The 16,043-nt window shown below is 35.0% G+C and overlaps 1 protein-coding gene across 2 annotated transcripts in view; it reads left to right on the top strand.

Moving 5' to 3' along the window:
• OSBPL8 (oxysterol binding protein like 8) overlaps positions 1-16,043 on the top strand; it is a 156,091-nt gene that overhangs the window by 123,930 nt on the left and 16,118 nt on the right. For both annotated transcript variants that reach the window (XM_030323280.1, XM_030323281.1), the window contains 7 exons: positions 409-646; positions 1,256-1,440; positions 4,624-4,705; positions 4,975-5,073; positions 7,014-7,110; positions 12,274-12,372; positions 14,670-14,767. In XM_030323280.1, the coding sequence (XP_030179140.1) occupies positions 409-646; positions 1,256-1,440; positions 4,624-4,705; positions 4,975-5,073; positions 7,014-7,110; positions 12,274-12,372; positions 14,670-14,767 (898 nt within the window). The remainder of the gene's footprint in view (positions 1-408; positions 647-1,255; positions 1,441-4,623; positions 4,706-4,974; positions 5,074-7,013; positions 7,111-12,273; positions 12,373-14,669; positions 14,768-16,043) is intronic.

Genomic DNA, 16,043 nt, shown 5'->3' with positions numbered 1-16,043 from the left:
TCTGATAATCTTGACTTGGAAGTTTTTCTTTAGGCCAGAAGTGACAGGTTGATTCAAGTGATGATGTTTGTAAAACCAAGAAAAAAATCTAGCAAGGCAAAGTCCAAAACTTTACTGTTGAAAGCTTTTTGCCCTAAATGGTAAAGAGGCAGAGTTCAGAGTGTTCTTTTGTAATATTTCCCAGGTTATTTAATTTCTCTGTGCTTTTATTTATTAATCTGTAAAGTGAGAATAATAATATTACTTATCTCATAGGATTATTTTTGAGTGTTAACTGAGTAAAATTATCTAAAACACAGAGCAGTGCCTGACACTCAAATTCTGAATAAATGTTCATATCATTCTGATTTATAAATTAAATATTCTTTGTTTCTTTTATTCTTTCTCTTAATATTTCTTACCTTCAAGGTTAAATGATAGTGAAATTGAACGGCAGCATTTTAAGGACCAAGATATGTATTCTGATAAATCTGATAAAGAAAATGATCAAGAACATGATGAGTCTGACAATGAGGTGATGGGGAAAAGTGAAGAAAGTGACACAGATACATCCGAAAGGCAAGATGACTCTTATATCGAACCTGAGCCCGTGGAGCCTTTAAAGGAGACTACCTACACTGAACAGAGCCATGAAGAACTAGGAGAGGTAAAAGTCTATGATTTTCAGGGATATTGGTTTTCTGATCCTTGGAAATTTTCAGCTGAAATTGAAGATGTTTCTTTGACCTATTGCTTATTTTTCTGAAAGAACATTTAGATGATACCTATTTTATTTTAAAAATTGCATACACGTGAAATATCTCAGGATTTATAAATAACATGTGTACTCACATGAGTACCAATAAATTCTATTAAATTTAAAGTTTACATTTTCTTCAGGTTTGTTTTTGAAATAGGATAGTACTAGTACTCCTTAATGTCATTGCCAGGTACAATGTGAATTGCAAGGACACATGAGTTTGTAATGTTCCTGGTATTGCTAATTCTTAGAAGTGAATATGGTATAAAATAATTGCATGTAATATTTTTTGTAATGAATTCTTTGTGTATATCCTTCACTTTGATGTCTCTTAACGACTACTCTTTTTACCTAAGTTTTACAGCTATAGACTTATTACCTAATGAGTTATTTCCCATTTTAAGAATGCTTGGGATAGTCTTACATATGCATATTTCAACATCAGCTGTTTTTTTACATATCTAATGTGTCTGAGATAAATATGATATTTGAGTATTTTTTTGTCAATTGCTAAAGGCGGGTGAGGCTTCTCAAACAGAAACTGTGTCTGAAGAAAACAAAAGCCTTATCTGGACACTGTTGAAACAAGTCCGTCCTGGCATGGACCTGTCCAGGGTGGTTCTGCCGACATTTATTTTGGAACCTCGTTCTTTCCTGGATAAACTTTCAGATTATTACTATCATGCAGATTTCTTATCTGAGTAAGTAGATTCTCATTTCTTAAAATGAAAGATGCTTCATGGTTTTAAGAGATTTTTTTTTCAGAGTGCAAATTACCGTGGTTATGCCTTACCAAAACTAGGCTCTAATGAGATGTCCCTCTCTCCACCAGTTCTACAGTTGACCTTAATAAGAAGAATACTTAATACTTTGCTCTAATGTTTCCATTTATGCAGTTGAATTGAGAGATCACAAGTGTGAGGAAGACAAGGAGTCTATCCCTTACCTAACAGACAGTACTGCTTTCACAGGCTCCCTGACCTGTTTCCTGACCTAACATGGGGAGAGGTGGTAGCGTTCCTTGTTCTCCCCCAGGTCACCTAAGCTCTTGTTCAGGTCCCATCCTGGGGCTTGTGCTTCTGTTTGTGCTTATCCTGTCTGCATGCTCATGAGGGATGTGCTGCTTTCCACAACCAGAATGCTCCGCCAGTTGCTGGCTCACAGTATAAATCCCCACTTTCATCTTTGCTTTGTTTCCTGCCAGCTGATCCTGGATGTAATTCTGGGGAAGGCAGGCGTAAAGGAGGTGGAGGAGGAGCTGCCGATCTCTTTCCCAGCGGTTTCTTGGGGAACCAGTAAAAGACATCAACTTTATGTACACCTTTCCAGGTTTCACATGCTGCCCCCATTCCAGCTGTTCAAGACACTGCGTGTTCTGAGATGCTAGGTTCTGGTCCTGTGGCCTGGCTTTTAGATTCTTTATCAATATCTGTATTAAATTTATTAGTTGCTTTATTAGGCTATTAGTTGCATTAGTGAACGTTGCAAAAGTCATAAGCTGAATCAAAAGATAATTGAAAAACTGGGAGATTTTTTTGCAAATTAAGGCATACCCAAATTGTTAATCTCCCTAAAATAAAAAGGGCTCTTAGAAATTTAATGAAAATGACCAGCAACCTAATAGAAAAAGGAGTAGAGGAAATGACCAAAGATCAAAGATGAATAGAAACAGTGCTTAAATGTGTAAATCTCACTCAAAATATGAAAAGTGCAGATTCAAACAAAAAGATAGTTTTTTATCAATCACAGTGACCAAAATCCAAAAGCTTTTATACCCCAGTTTTGCTTTATATATTATAGTTCTTTTATCTGTGTAGAAATTCATTTCTCTGAGTGTGAGGCAGGTTCCTATGAATGACAGTGAGATCTTCCTGAGAGATGCCCACTTTCCTAAGTTGAAAGGTTGCAGTTTTGTGGCTACACACCCTGTTGCCAAGGCTCTGTGGGGCAGCAGGCACTTGTATGCTGCTGCTGCTGCCACACTGCGTGACACAAACCAGCACAGTGCTTTTGAAAAGAACCTGGCAGTATTTACCAGAATTATAGATGCAGTCAGTCCTTTGCTCCAGTAATTCTGCTTCTGGGAATAGCCCCTACAAATATATCTCTACATATTCAAAATGACATATATACAAGATTGTTGTGGTAGGGCTTGTAATAGAAAAAGATTAGATAACTCAAGTATTGAGCCACAGTTGACTGGTGGGTTAATAACATACGGTGCATTTACATACAAGGAAGAAGTTTGTAACCTGATTTGGAGGGATCTCCAGGATTATGTGTATGTGAAAAAGGCAAGGTACAAAAAATACGTGGTTTGTTTCCTTTTTTATCTTTTTAAGAAAAGGAAGGCTGCGTATTTTTATTTGCTTCTTTATGCTTAAAGAAAACTGTTTATTAAAAAAAGCTAAAAAAAGGAAAAAGTTGCCTATATGCAGAGATGGGACAATAGCAAGACATGTATACTTCTCCATGTTGCTTTGCGTTCTGAACTATGCAAATACAAAATAGTAAGTAAAGTTGAATAGCAAGAGAATTTAAATCAAGATAGGAAGAGCACAGAAGGTTGCTACTCCCTTTAAGAGAAGCGTTTCAACTTGGCACAGTGGTCAGTAAACCTAAGCCTGGTCTCTTCCATTTCACACTTCATCTTCAAAAATCACACACTGAACCTTCAGACATGCTTGAAGGAAATAATAAATAATTAAATTGTAATATACGTATGTACGAAGTTGTATATATTGTATGTATTATATATGCATACGTATACATGTGAAAACTCAGAATTCACTTCTGACATCTACAATGTTTTGCAACATTTTGCAGTTTAGAGCAATAGCAAAAGGGTAAAGGGGTAGCTGAGTCATGGCTTCTAAAAATTTCTTTAAAATGAAAATTGTTCTTTGATTATCTGTTACAATGATCGAATTTATTTACTCTGGAAAATCATTTGGTAGCACTTAGGGTTGAAGGCTAAAAATAGCGCTGATTGACTTAAATTATCTTAAAACTTCATATTTGTGATTTGAAACTTCTCTATTTTGTAATAGGAGCTCAAGGGATATACAGTCCTATTCCTAGGGGGGCATTTTGCATGGGAGAGGCTAATATCAACCTCTTGTCCTCCCTTCTTGTAGGGCAGCATTCACCAGTTATCCTTAATCTCCTCTAATTGAAATAAGTGACTGAGAATAGACTAAATCAAATGAACGTGATCCTTCTCTGACATATGGAACTGAACACCTCTCACAAAATTGTTGATGAGGCTGCTTGGCCATTGCCCCATCATTGCAAATACTAGGCATCACGCAGTTCTTGAATCTCAAAATACATTCATTTTTTTCAATCATAATTTCTCACAGAACCCCTGGCAATATCTAAGGCTCTCCAGAACCCCACTTGAAAAACCTTGGTTTGGAGAATTTGTAAAAACTACTTGAACAAAGACCTGGGCAGTGTATCAAACAATGGGGAAAAATGGGGAGAAAAATAACCAGATTATGAAAAGTTATTCTTACAGACTGATTTACATGGTTGTTTTTGCCATCTGTTTTAAATATGACTTATACTTGGGGCGCCTGGGTGGCTCAGGTCATGATCTTACGGTTTGTGAGTTTGAGCCCTGCATCGGGCTCTGTGCTGACAGCTCCGAGCCTGGAGCCTGCTTCGGATTCTGTGTCTCCTTCTCTCTCTGCCCCTGCTCCACTTGTACTCTGTCTCCCTCTGTCTCTCAAAAATAAATAAATGTTAAAAAAAAAAAATTTTTTTTTTAAATATGACTTACACTTTCCAATCATATACTCAGTTGGTTTACTTGATAAACACGAGGGAGAATTTGTGAGATATTTTGTAAAAGTTTTGTTTATACCATTTTGTGTTTTTAGGGCTGCTCTTGAAGAAAATCCTTACTTCCGTTTGAAGAAAGTAGTGAAATGGTATTTGTCAGGATTCTATAAAAAGCCAAAGGTAATGTTTATATTTAACTTTCTTTAGCCTAATATGAGTTCTTTATTTTTTATGTTATCTTTATCTATTGAAAAGCATTTCAGGGCCTCTGAGTTAGAAAAATTGTAAAATACTTAATCATTTAGACCTATATTATGATTGAAGTTACTTCACTTTATTTCCTGTCTCTACTGTGAAATTTTATAAGGATAAGAGTTAAACCCATTTTGACTGGGAGGAGGTGAAATCTTCCAGATGTGTATTTTGAAACTTGTATGTTTTTTTCCTAGGGACTGAAGAAACCTTACAATCCTATACTTGGTGAGACTTTCCGTTGTTTATGGATTCATCCCAGAACAAACAGCAAAACATTTTATATTGCTGAACAGGTATTAGAAGTGCATGTTACAGAAACAAAACTGGTTCAGAAGTTACTGGGATATTTTAATAAAAAATATTAACTCAGTAAACTCACTGTTGATTATTAACCTTTCTTATTAGTGAACATTTGGTAAGCACTTAATCATTTAGTACTGAATATGACTAAATACCATACTTATAGGTATTACTATTATGGTCATGGAATCCTGTGACCAAAAATAAATCTTTATGTTTCCTGAGCCATCCTCCCACACTGGTTTTGTCTTCTTTGTGACCAAAATTGTTTAGTGGTTTCCTAGTTCCTAAATCAGATTTTACACCTGTTTGTCTGGCATTCAAGGTCTTCCTTATCTTTCTAAATTAATCTCAAATTTGATGCCTTTCTGAACCTTTGGCAGTAGTTAGACCTGTCTGTGCATTCACAACTAGGTAACCAGATACTGTACTTTTTGGCCTCATTATTTTTAAATTGAATTCTCCCATCCCAATATTTCTTCTTAGCTATTTTCCATCTAAATCAACCCTAACCTACTCCTCTTTCATGATCCAAGTGACTACACCTACCACTGATTTCTCTCTTCTGTATTCTTTTTTGTGATCTCCATTAAGCTGTTATTTTAACACTTACATTAACTTTTTACAGAATATTTATTTCCCTAATCAAATTGTCAGCTCCTCGAAGGAATGCCCTTCCTACAAATCTCTCTTTTTGTTGTATACATAGTAGGGAGTCAAAAATATTTCTTAATTTTGGGACTCCTGGCTGGCTCTGTCAGTGAATCATGCAACTCTTGACCATAGGGTTGTGAGTTCGAGCCCCACGTTGAGGGTAGAGATAAAATATCTTTCAAATTTTTTTCTTGGTTTTAATCTTTCATTAATTTAGACATATATACATCTTACTCATGATTCTCAATCTTTCCCCTGTCCTCCCCTTTGCTCCCTGGTCCTGAGGAATATGACATTATTTCTCAATAACAGTGACCCCTTACTATAATAATTCTCACGAGAAGTTTAAGAAGAATGAGGAGACTATGTTTCATTTGAAAAACCTTCCTCTTCCCTAGAAATTTTGATATACCTTTCAAATTGAAACCACTTATCTGTGTATTAATTTTTTAATTATTGATTATGCCACCTTGCATTTTAGTTCATTGTAAATCCTTGCTAAATTGAGAAGCTTGAGAAGAGTTTGATTTTAGCTTTGACTCATTTCAGAAAACATAATGTGTATATATTTTGAAAATATTAGATTACTGAAGTAACATTTGTTAAAACTTTTGTTTCCTACAGCCTATTAAGTAATCTATACAAAAATAGCCACTGTATTAGTTATCCATTGCTGTATAAATAAATGGCTTCCAAAATTTAATGGCTCAAAACAAACATTTATTAGCTCCTACAGTGAGGTTTAGCAATCTGAGAGCTGCTTAGCCGGGTGGTTCTGGCTCAGGGTCTCTCATGAGTGTGCAGTCAAGATGTCAGCCAGCTTTGCAGTCATCTAAAGACTTAGCCGGGCTGAAAGATATCACTTCCAAGCTCATCATGTGGCTTTTGACAAGAGCACTCAGTTCCCCTCCATATGGGCTTCTCTGTAGAGTTGTTCACAACATGGAAGCTGGCTGCTCAGAGCTAATGATCTGAGAGAGAAAGAGACCAAAATGGATGGTGCATTATAGCTTAATTTCAGAAGTGACATACTATCACTTTTATACAAACTTGGTTTGGTACACTGTAAGAGGAGCCTATCTAATGTGTGAATACCAGAAGGTGGTTTCCTTGGGAGATATCTTGGAGGCTGGTTACTATAATCAATGTTTAATTTTACCACTTACCAAACATTTCTTCGTACTAATTATTAGAGTATACAGTTAAGACTTGAACTTTGACAATAGTACAATAATATGCTTATGTTACTGTATTTTATGTTTTTTTCTGTGTTCAATAGGTGTCCCATCATCCACCAATATCTGCCTTTTATGTTAGTAACCGAAAGGATGGATTTTGCCTTAGTGGTAGTATCCTGGCTAAGTCCAAGTTCTATGGTGAGTTTCCCCTTGTCTCAGTCTGCACCTTTTTTCTGGAAGGTAGTATTTCCTGGTGAGCTTTTCTATAGGCAATGTCTTGGGTTGTTTTCAGAAAGGAATTTATATGTCATTTTAAGTATCATCTTTACTTGGGTAATGGTCTTTCTTTTGTAGTGTTTTTCTTTGCCCATTCATAAGTATGATTCATAAATAGGACTCATTTTGTCTAAGTATTCACATATATGTAAATTCATCACAAGCACCATTTATCAAAAGACGGAATGACCACTCTTAGCCATTTTAGTGCATAATGTATTTTTTTGCTTTTAGTCCCACTGAAGGTTTTTGTTCTATCTCATTGTATCTGAGGGGTTGGTCATTCTATTTAGTCTTTGAATAAAGAGGGAAAGAATACAAGTACAGTTAGAATACTTGGTCCAGGGTCAGTCAGTAATGATAATTAATCTTGGACCAAACAACGTACTAATAAAAACTTTCATTAGTACAAGGGAAAATAGTGAAATATGGTTACTGTAGGAAACCTTAATCTAAAAACTATGACAATTCAAACAAGCAAATGGCTAAAGCTGTATACTAGTAGAACGTATTTAACCTTAATTGCTTTTGTTTTTTAAAATTAATTTTTAAATGGAGAAAAATCAATGAATTAAATGAAGAATTTTAAATCTGAGAGAAAAAAAATAATTATTGTAAGATTGGGAAAATATGTCAACAGAAACTACGGGTCTGGTTACCTGATAGAGTGGAGAACCATAGATGGGTCTATAACAGGGAAATCTAACAATAGTTTTTGATAAAAGAATATGGTATATGCCTTTATTTTTCTTTAAGGTATCCTTTATGTGTTTTGATGTTTGGGGTCTTGATTTTGGTTTTTTGCCTAGTTTTACATTTTGCTTGTTTCAGAAGATGGTTTTTTTTCTTCTATATTTAGGTTGTTCTCTCCCCGCTTACCTCCCGTCCCTCCATGCCCCTCCTCTGATTATAACATAAATGACTTTTATGAGCATGTGTTCTGCACTTGAGAAATTTTTATGAGTACCAAGTGCATCGCTCACTTTCTGGGATTACTTCAGCAGTTAGCCTTGTTTTTTTCTGTTACATTATGATTTGTGTATATCAGAGCTCTCTGTTACTTTATATTTTGAAAAAATTTACAAAATTCAGGCCTTGTAGGGGCACTTTTTTGATAACTTCCTTCTTCCATTTGGTTTTTGAATTGTTTGTACAGAAACTGCTAGGTGAGTTGATAGTTTATATTGGTCTAGGAATTCATTTTTTTTTTTAGTCTAAATGAAGCTAAACTTAAAGACATCTGGATAGAGTGTATTCCTCTTAACATGTAGTTTCTGTTTCTTTCTTGACGTTTTGTAGTTAATGAAAAATTTAAAAGGTGTGTTACGCAAGCATTAAGTACAGTTGAGTGGCTATATTAATACATTTTAAGACAAAGTATTAACAGAGTAAGAACATTTCATAAAGATAAAAGGTTTAATACATCACCATAATAATAAATGTATGCCTAACCACAGAACTTCAAAATACATGAAGCAAAAATAGAATTAAGGGGAGAAATAGGCAATTCTAGAACATGAGACAACTAGATAAAAGATCAGCAAAGACATGTAAGACCTGAAGAACACTATCAACCACCTTACCCTAATTGATATTTCTAAAATATTACAACAGACAATGACAGAATACACATTATTTTTAAGTATATATATGGTATTTTCACTGGTAATGATGATATTTGATGACAAAATAACTCTCCATAAATTTTAAAAGAATTCATACAGAGTATGTTTTGCAACCTCAAGGAAATAGAATTAATTTTTTTTTAATGTTTATTTTTGAGAGAGATGGAGACAGAATGCGAGTGGGTTAGGGGCAGAGAGAAAGGGAGACACAGAATCCGAAGCAGGCTTCATCCAGGTTCCGAGCTGTCAGCACAGAGCCCGACATGGGGCTCTAACTCATGAGCTGTGAGATCATGACCTGAGCCAAAGTCGGACGCCACCCAGGCGCCCCTCAAGGAAATAGAATTAGAAATGAATAATAAGATACCAAGTTAAGCTCCAAATATTTAGTAATTCAACAACACACTTCTACAATCCATGGACCAAAGAAGAAATTGCAAGAGAAATTAGAAGATATTTTAAACTAAATGATAATAAAAATGCAACATACCAAAATTGGTGAGATGCGGCAAAAGTGGTGTTGAGAGGGGAATTTATAACTTTAAGTTAGAAAAGAAGAAAGATCTAAATCAGTGATCTACCCTATGAAATTAGAAAAAGAGCTAGTTAAGTTCAAACTAAGTAGAAGAAAGGAAATAAGAGCAGACGTCAGTGTAGAATGTAGACAAACAGTACAGAAAATCAGAAATTATAAGAGTTGATTGTAGACTGATCAAAAAAAAGGTACAAATCAGGAATAAATGAGCAGAATCACTACTGATCCTACAGATACTGAAAGAATGATAAGGAAACATTATGAACAATAATGTTCCTTAGAACAGCTTAGATGAATTGGGCAAATCCCTTGAAAAATAAAAATTACCAAACTGACCCAAAAAAGGCATAAAATTTTAATAGTCTTAAATCAGGGAAAGAAATTGAATTAGTAATTTAAAGTCTTCCTTCAGAGATATATTCCAGTTCCAGATGTTTTCAGTTCTTCTAAACATTTTTTTTTTCCAACGTTTATTTATTTTTGGGACAGAGAGAGACAGAGCATGAACGGGGGAGGGGCAGAGAGAGAGGGAGACACAGAATCGGAAACAGGCTCCAGGCTCTGAGCCATCAGCCCAGAGCCCGACGCGGGGCTCGAACTCACGGACCGCGAGATCGTGACCTGGCTGAAGTCGGACGCTTAACCGACCGCGCCACCCAGGCGCCCCGTTCTTCTAAACATTTAAAGAAGAAATTACACCACGGCATCTGGGTGGCTCAGTTGAACGTCCGAATTCGGCTCAGATCATGATCTCACGGCTCATGAATTTGAGCCCCACATCGGGCTCTGTGCTGCCAGCTCTGAGTCTGGAGCCTGCTTCGGATTCTGTGTCTCCATCTTTCTCTGCCCCTCGCCTGCTCATGCTCTTTGTCTCTCTCTGTCTCAAAAATAAATATTATGGGGCACCTAGGTGGCTCAGTCAGTTAAGCATCAGACTTCGGCTCAGGTCATGATCTCATGGTTCATGGGTTCGAGTCCCTCATCAGACTCTGTGCTGACAGCTTGAAGCCTGGAGCCTGCTTCAGATTCTGTGTCTCCTTCTCTCTCTTCCCCTTCCCCACTGGCACCCTGTGTCTCAAAAATATATAAACATTAAAAAAAATTTTTGGAAGAAAAAAATTAAAAATCATTAAAAAAATTTAATGTATATAATACCAAAATATATACCAAAGAAATAATATCAAAAACAAAAGAAAAACCCAGTTCTATACAACTGTTTATAGAAAATAAGAGGAAATGTTTCTCAGCTCATTTTATGAGGCCTATATACCCTAATCCCAAAACCAGATATTATAGGAAAAGTACATATGATTATCTCTCATGAATATATAGTACATGCAAAAATCCTTACCAAATTAGTAACAAATCAGTATTTATGAAGAGTAGTATACACATAAAAGGATATATTAAAATGATACATATCATGATCAGTTTATCAAGTGGGATTTATCTTAAAGGCACAGGTTGGTATATCATTGAAAATTGGTGTAGTTCATGTTAATAGAATAAAAGAAAACTATATTTTAATAAATGCAGAAAAAGCATTCGACAAATTTCAACACCCACTCATAATCAAATCTCTTAACAAACTAGGACTAGATTAAAGGTATCTGTGAAAAATAATAGCCAGCTTCATACTCTTAAGGTGAAAATTAAATAATTTTTACTTAAGACCAGGAACAAGGCAAAGATGTTGACTCTCACTACTTCTTTATAAAATTGTTATTAGAGGTTGTAGCCAATGCAGTAGGCAAGTTAAAGAAAAAGCATACAGATTAGAAAGGAGGAAGTTAAAAACCATATGCATACCTAATCTATATAGAAAATTCTCAAGAGTATACCAAGCACTACTAGAACTAATAAATGAGTTTAGTAAGGTTGCTGGATACAAGGCCAAAATAAAAAGTCAATTGTATTTCTGTATACTCAAAATGAACACTTGCAGAATGAAATTTAAAAAACTACTCATTAATTATAATACTATGTGAAAATAAAATATTCAGGAATAAAATAATAGATGTATAAGACTTGTACACTGAAAAACTAAAAAGTATTGGTGAGGAAATTAAAGAGAATTTAAATAAATGTTGTTAAAATGGTATGAAATGTTGGTACGACAGCATGGATGAATCTGGGAAACATTTTGCTAAGTAAAAGAAGTCAGACACTGTAAACTATTTTATGATTCCATCTATACAAATTCTAGAATAGGTAAAACTACAGTGATAAAAAACAGACCAGTGTTTTCCTGAGACTGGAGGAAGGGGGAACTCTATGGGGCTGATGCAAAGTTCCATATCTTGATTGTGATGGTGATGGTTACGTGACTGTATACAGTTGTCAAGAGTATAAAAATACACACTTAAAGTGGGTCACTTATTGTATGTAAATTGTACCTCAGTAAAACTGATGATAGGGGAAAAGAAAAATACACTTGGGAGAAAAGCTAGAAGAAAATACCATGAAATTCTATCATCAATTGCATTTTGATGGTTTGTGCTTATGTTTTCTTTTTCTAAATTATCTATAGTAGTATTGTGTCCGTTTTAGTACTTAAAGCTTGGGACTTAACTATGTAACTTGCAGATAAATAATAATGTTTTTATTTAAATATTAGATACATTAAGCCATACCATAAAGCAATGTTTTATTGCATGTCCCACACTTCTAAGATTTTTAAGAGCCTCATATAAAATAACATAATAAGCACATAACTGTACCTTTTTAACGTGCTCATTTTATAAGACCAGGAATATGGGTCATGTATGTTTTGGATATAAGATAACAAATATATATTTGGGCACATTGAGATTGAGACGTTTTTAAGACATTCCACTGTAGATCTATGAAGGGTGTCCTAAATATATTTTATTTTGAATTGGTTGCATTGGTTTTGTTAAATTTAATAAATAATATTTAATTTAGGAAATTCATTATCCGCAATATTAGAAGGAGAAGCACGATTAACTTTCTTGAATAGAGGCGAAGATTATGTCATGACAATGCCGTATGCTCATTGTAAAGGTAAGTATTTCCCATGCTTGAGTTAGATATTCCTTAAACCTGTTTAAGTAAATGTATATGGCTGTAATCTGTTGTGTTTTCTGATTGATGGAGTCAGCCTTTCATTTGAAAGTGTCCTTGGTTTATAGGTACTGAAGATTATTGCTATCATCTGCTGAATATTTCTGTGGTGAATTAATTCACTTACATCAGACTTTTTATAAAACATACCTAGTTGGAAGAGGCTGATTTATAATAATCGAATTTCATTTGCCTAATGTGCAGGTTTTAAAATTGATGAAACTGCCCATTATTTCAAAATCTTCAAAAGTGATTTTCATTTTCTTGTACTACCACCCCCTATTAAAATTTTAATTTCCTGTTTCTCAGTGTACTAAATACTTTAAAAATGTTTCTTATTCTCATTTGGCAATTTCTTAAAAACTAATGTATTATACTTTCCCCCCATTGTTAAAGATAGTTAAAATTAAAATAAAGATACTAAACTATCATTTACAACAGGCCAGGTACCCGGCCATTCTGTGCATTTACATTTATCAACTCATTTAATCATTCCAGCGGCCCTATAAAGTAGATAATATTGTCTCTGTTTTATGGATGTGGAAAATGAGGCACACAGAAGTTAATTTGCCAGAGATCACATAGCTAGGATGTTGCAGAGTCAAGATCTTTGTGACCTGCACTACTACACTATAGGGCATCAGCTTGGTCATTATCTGTATACTCCTTTCTAGCCCATTTTTTAAAAATAACTTTTTTGGGTACTTATCCTCTTTTAGGGACTGATTCATGTAAACATGGAAATTATTTAATGTGGCCTCATTTCACAGAAACAAAAACCGAGAGTTTTAAGAATCTTACCTAAGGCCAAATCAGCTACTTAGTAAGAACGTTGAGACTAAACTCTAGGCTAGTTGACTCCTATCAACTGTAACATGGACCTACTTTGTGTGAAGTACAGGAGTGGCCACCTTGTGGCCTCAGGCTGGATAACTCTTAGAGCTTCATGTGTGATTCTTAAAATAGACATGAAGTGAAATATCTGAAATTATGAAAGGAATTGATAAGAAATATATTTTTAAATTTTATATCATTTAGAATAAACAAAATGATATTTTATATAGATACCCAGTGCCAGTGGCTTTTTTTTTTTTTGGCATGAAAAAGGAGATTATAATAACCCCTTTGTGAGTGAGCATAGGAAATAATGATTGCTTTCTATCCTTGTGTATTTTCTAAGATGTGTTCCCCAAATCATTAATCTCACAAATTGCTTTACAAAAGGAGTTCCATAGCCAAATAAGTATGAGAAACATTGCATAGTCTGGTCCCCTCTTGGAAATTAACATTGTACATTTGCATATTAAAGGCAGCTTTAACAGTTTCATACAAGAACACACACAGTTTAACAGAGTTAAATGAATTTTCTCGATTTTTCACCACAGAACCTATTTTTGAGGGAATTTTTTATATGTTTGTCTTATTTATACAGTTGATTCTTGTTATTTGTAATAGCTATGTTCCATAAAGTCATCACAAACACTGTTTTAAAGAATACTAAACTATTGATCCTAGGGGAAACGCAAGGCTAGGTTCCTGTGAGCCTCTTGACACATTTTCATCAATCAGTCAATACCTAACCTTGTTTCTATTCAAAGACGCCTTATTATATATTATTGATTCATTAACATTGAACTGACAGCCAACAGCACTATAACTCATGCCTGAGTCAAGCTTTAACAAGATACATTATAGCCTTCTGTACTTAGAAATGCTATACAGTACATTAGCACTCCATTTGGGGGTCATTTTTAAACAACAAAATCCCCAACAAAAAGCACCAAAATGTGAAAAATGTGGCACTTAAATATACTGCAAAAAAGGCACTTGTTTACCAAATGAGAGATGAAACCAGAAGGCAGTGTTACCTTGTTCAACCTCAGCTGGCAGTTTGCACATTGGACAACTCAAATTTTTCACCACTCTGTGCATGTCCACGAATGATTACAAAAGTGCTGTGAGTATTTATTTGGGGATTGCTAATATATTTTAGTAAGAATGTGAATTCTGAAATAGTTCCATCTACAAATGGAATGGAATCTGTAAATAATTGTATCCTGTATTTAAGTCCTACAGAAACAACTTTATGTGTATGCTACTGATTGTTATTGGGTGGGACAGAATGCTCTTGAATTATTGGTTTTTCCTAGAAAGAGATTAGATTATAAAGTTCTGCTGGTTACTAGCCAGTGTTGCGCTCTCTCCAACCTTTTGTCGAAATTGTTTTTTTTCTTTAGGAATTCTTTATGGCACAATGACACTGGAGCTTGGTGGAATAGTCAATATTACGTGTCAAAAAACTGGATACAGTGCAATACTTGAATTCAAACTAAAGGTTAGTAGGGATAAAAGGTATCACCCAATTAAAGAAGATCTGTGCTATAAATATTGAACAAAGAACACAGTTTAGTTCCTTATTAAAAAATAAATATAAGAACACAGAATTCATCAAAAGACAGCCTGGGCAGATCCAAATCCACACAAAACCATTTTTTTTTGGTTTAATTTTAATTAATAAAACTGTTGGTATAATATAACAAATGAGATATATTGAGTAAATGGATAGAAATTTCTCAGTAAATTAAAACATTACAAAATACCACAAAGCATGTATCAGCTTGAGCTATAGTTGTGTACACTAAGAATTGTATGCCTAACAATTTACTCCAAAACTCACAGCCTTAAAAACAACCTTGTTCTGATCCATAGGGGTTCTATAATTTGGACAGGGCATATTGCGGATGGCTTATCTCTGCCACATCATGTTTGGGGCCTTAGTTGGGAAGCCTTGCACTTTGTGAGTGACTCAGCAACTGGGGCCAATAATCTGAAGGCTCAGTCACTTCCATGTCTGGTGCCTGGACTGGGAAGACTAAAAGACTGGAACTACTGATCTGAGCACCTAGTATATATGGCCTTTCCATTTGGCTTGGCTTCCTTACAGCATAGTGGCTTCAAGGTAGTCAGACTTCTTACTTGGTGGCTTAGGGTTCCAAGTGCAAGTGTTGTTGTGACCAGGGTGGAAGCTGTATTGCCATCCATGACCTGGTCTCAGAAGTCAAATTACATGACTTCCACCATTTTCTATTAGTTGAAGAGTTATAAGCTCACTCAGATTCAAGGGGAAGGGGCACCTGGGTGGCTCAGTTGGTTAAGCATCCAACTTCGGCTCAGGTCATGATCTCACGCTTCATGAGTTTGAGCCCCATGTCAGGCTCTGCGCTGACAGTACAGGGCCTGCTTGGGATTCTCTGTCCCTGACCCTCCCCCACTTGCACTTTCTCTCTCAAAATAAATAAATTAAAAAAAAAAAAACTTCAAGGGGAAGAGATATGGACCCCACTTCTCAGTGGGAAGATGGCCATCTTTGGAAAATTCTCTCTGCCTCTGAGTGAAAGGGAAATTTAAGACCTTTTCACCATGGCTGCTATTGGTATAGGACAATATATTATATTCAAAGAATATTTCTATGAACTGTTTAATATTTGTTAAATTTCTCCTATGTTGCTATCTAGCCGATCAGCAACTTTGTTCTAATAAAAAGTATCTCTTTTAAGTATTATTTGGTGCAGTGCCCTTTGTTGTTTTTTTTTTTTTTTAATCTTAGCAAA

The sequence above is a fragment of the Lynx canadensis genome, chromosome B4 (genome assembly GCF_007474595.2).
Source record: "Lynx canadensis isolate LIC74 chromosome B4, mLynCan4.pri.v2, whole genome shotgun sequence".
Lineage (NCBI taxonomy): Eukaryota > Metazoa > Chordata > Mammalia > Carnivora > Felidae > Lynx > Lynx canadensis.
This window is presented reverse-complemented; position numbering and strand designations above follow the sequence as displayed.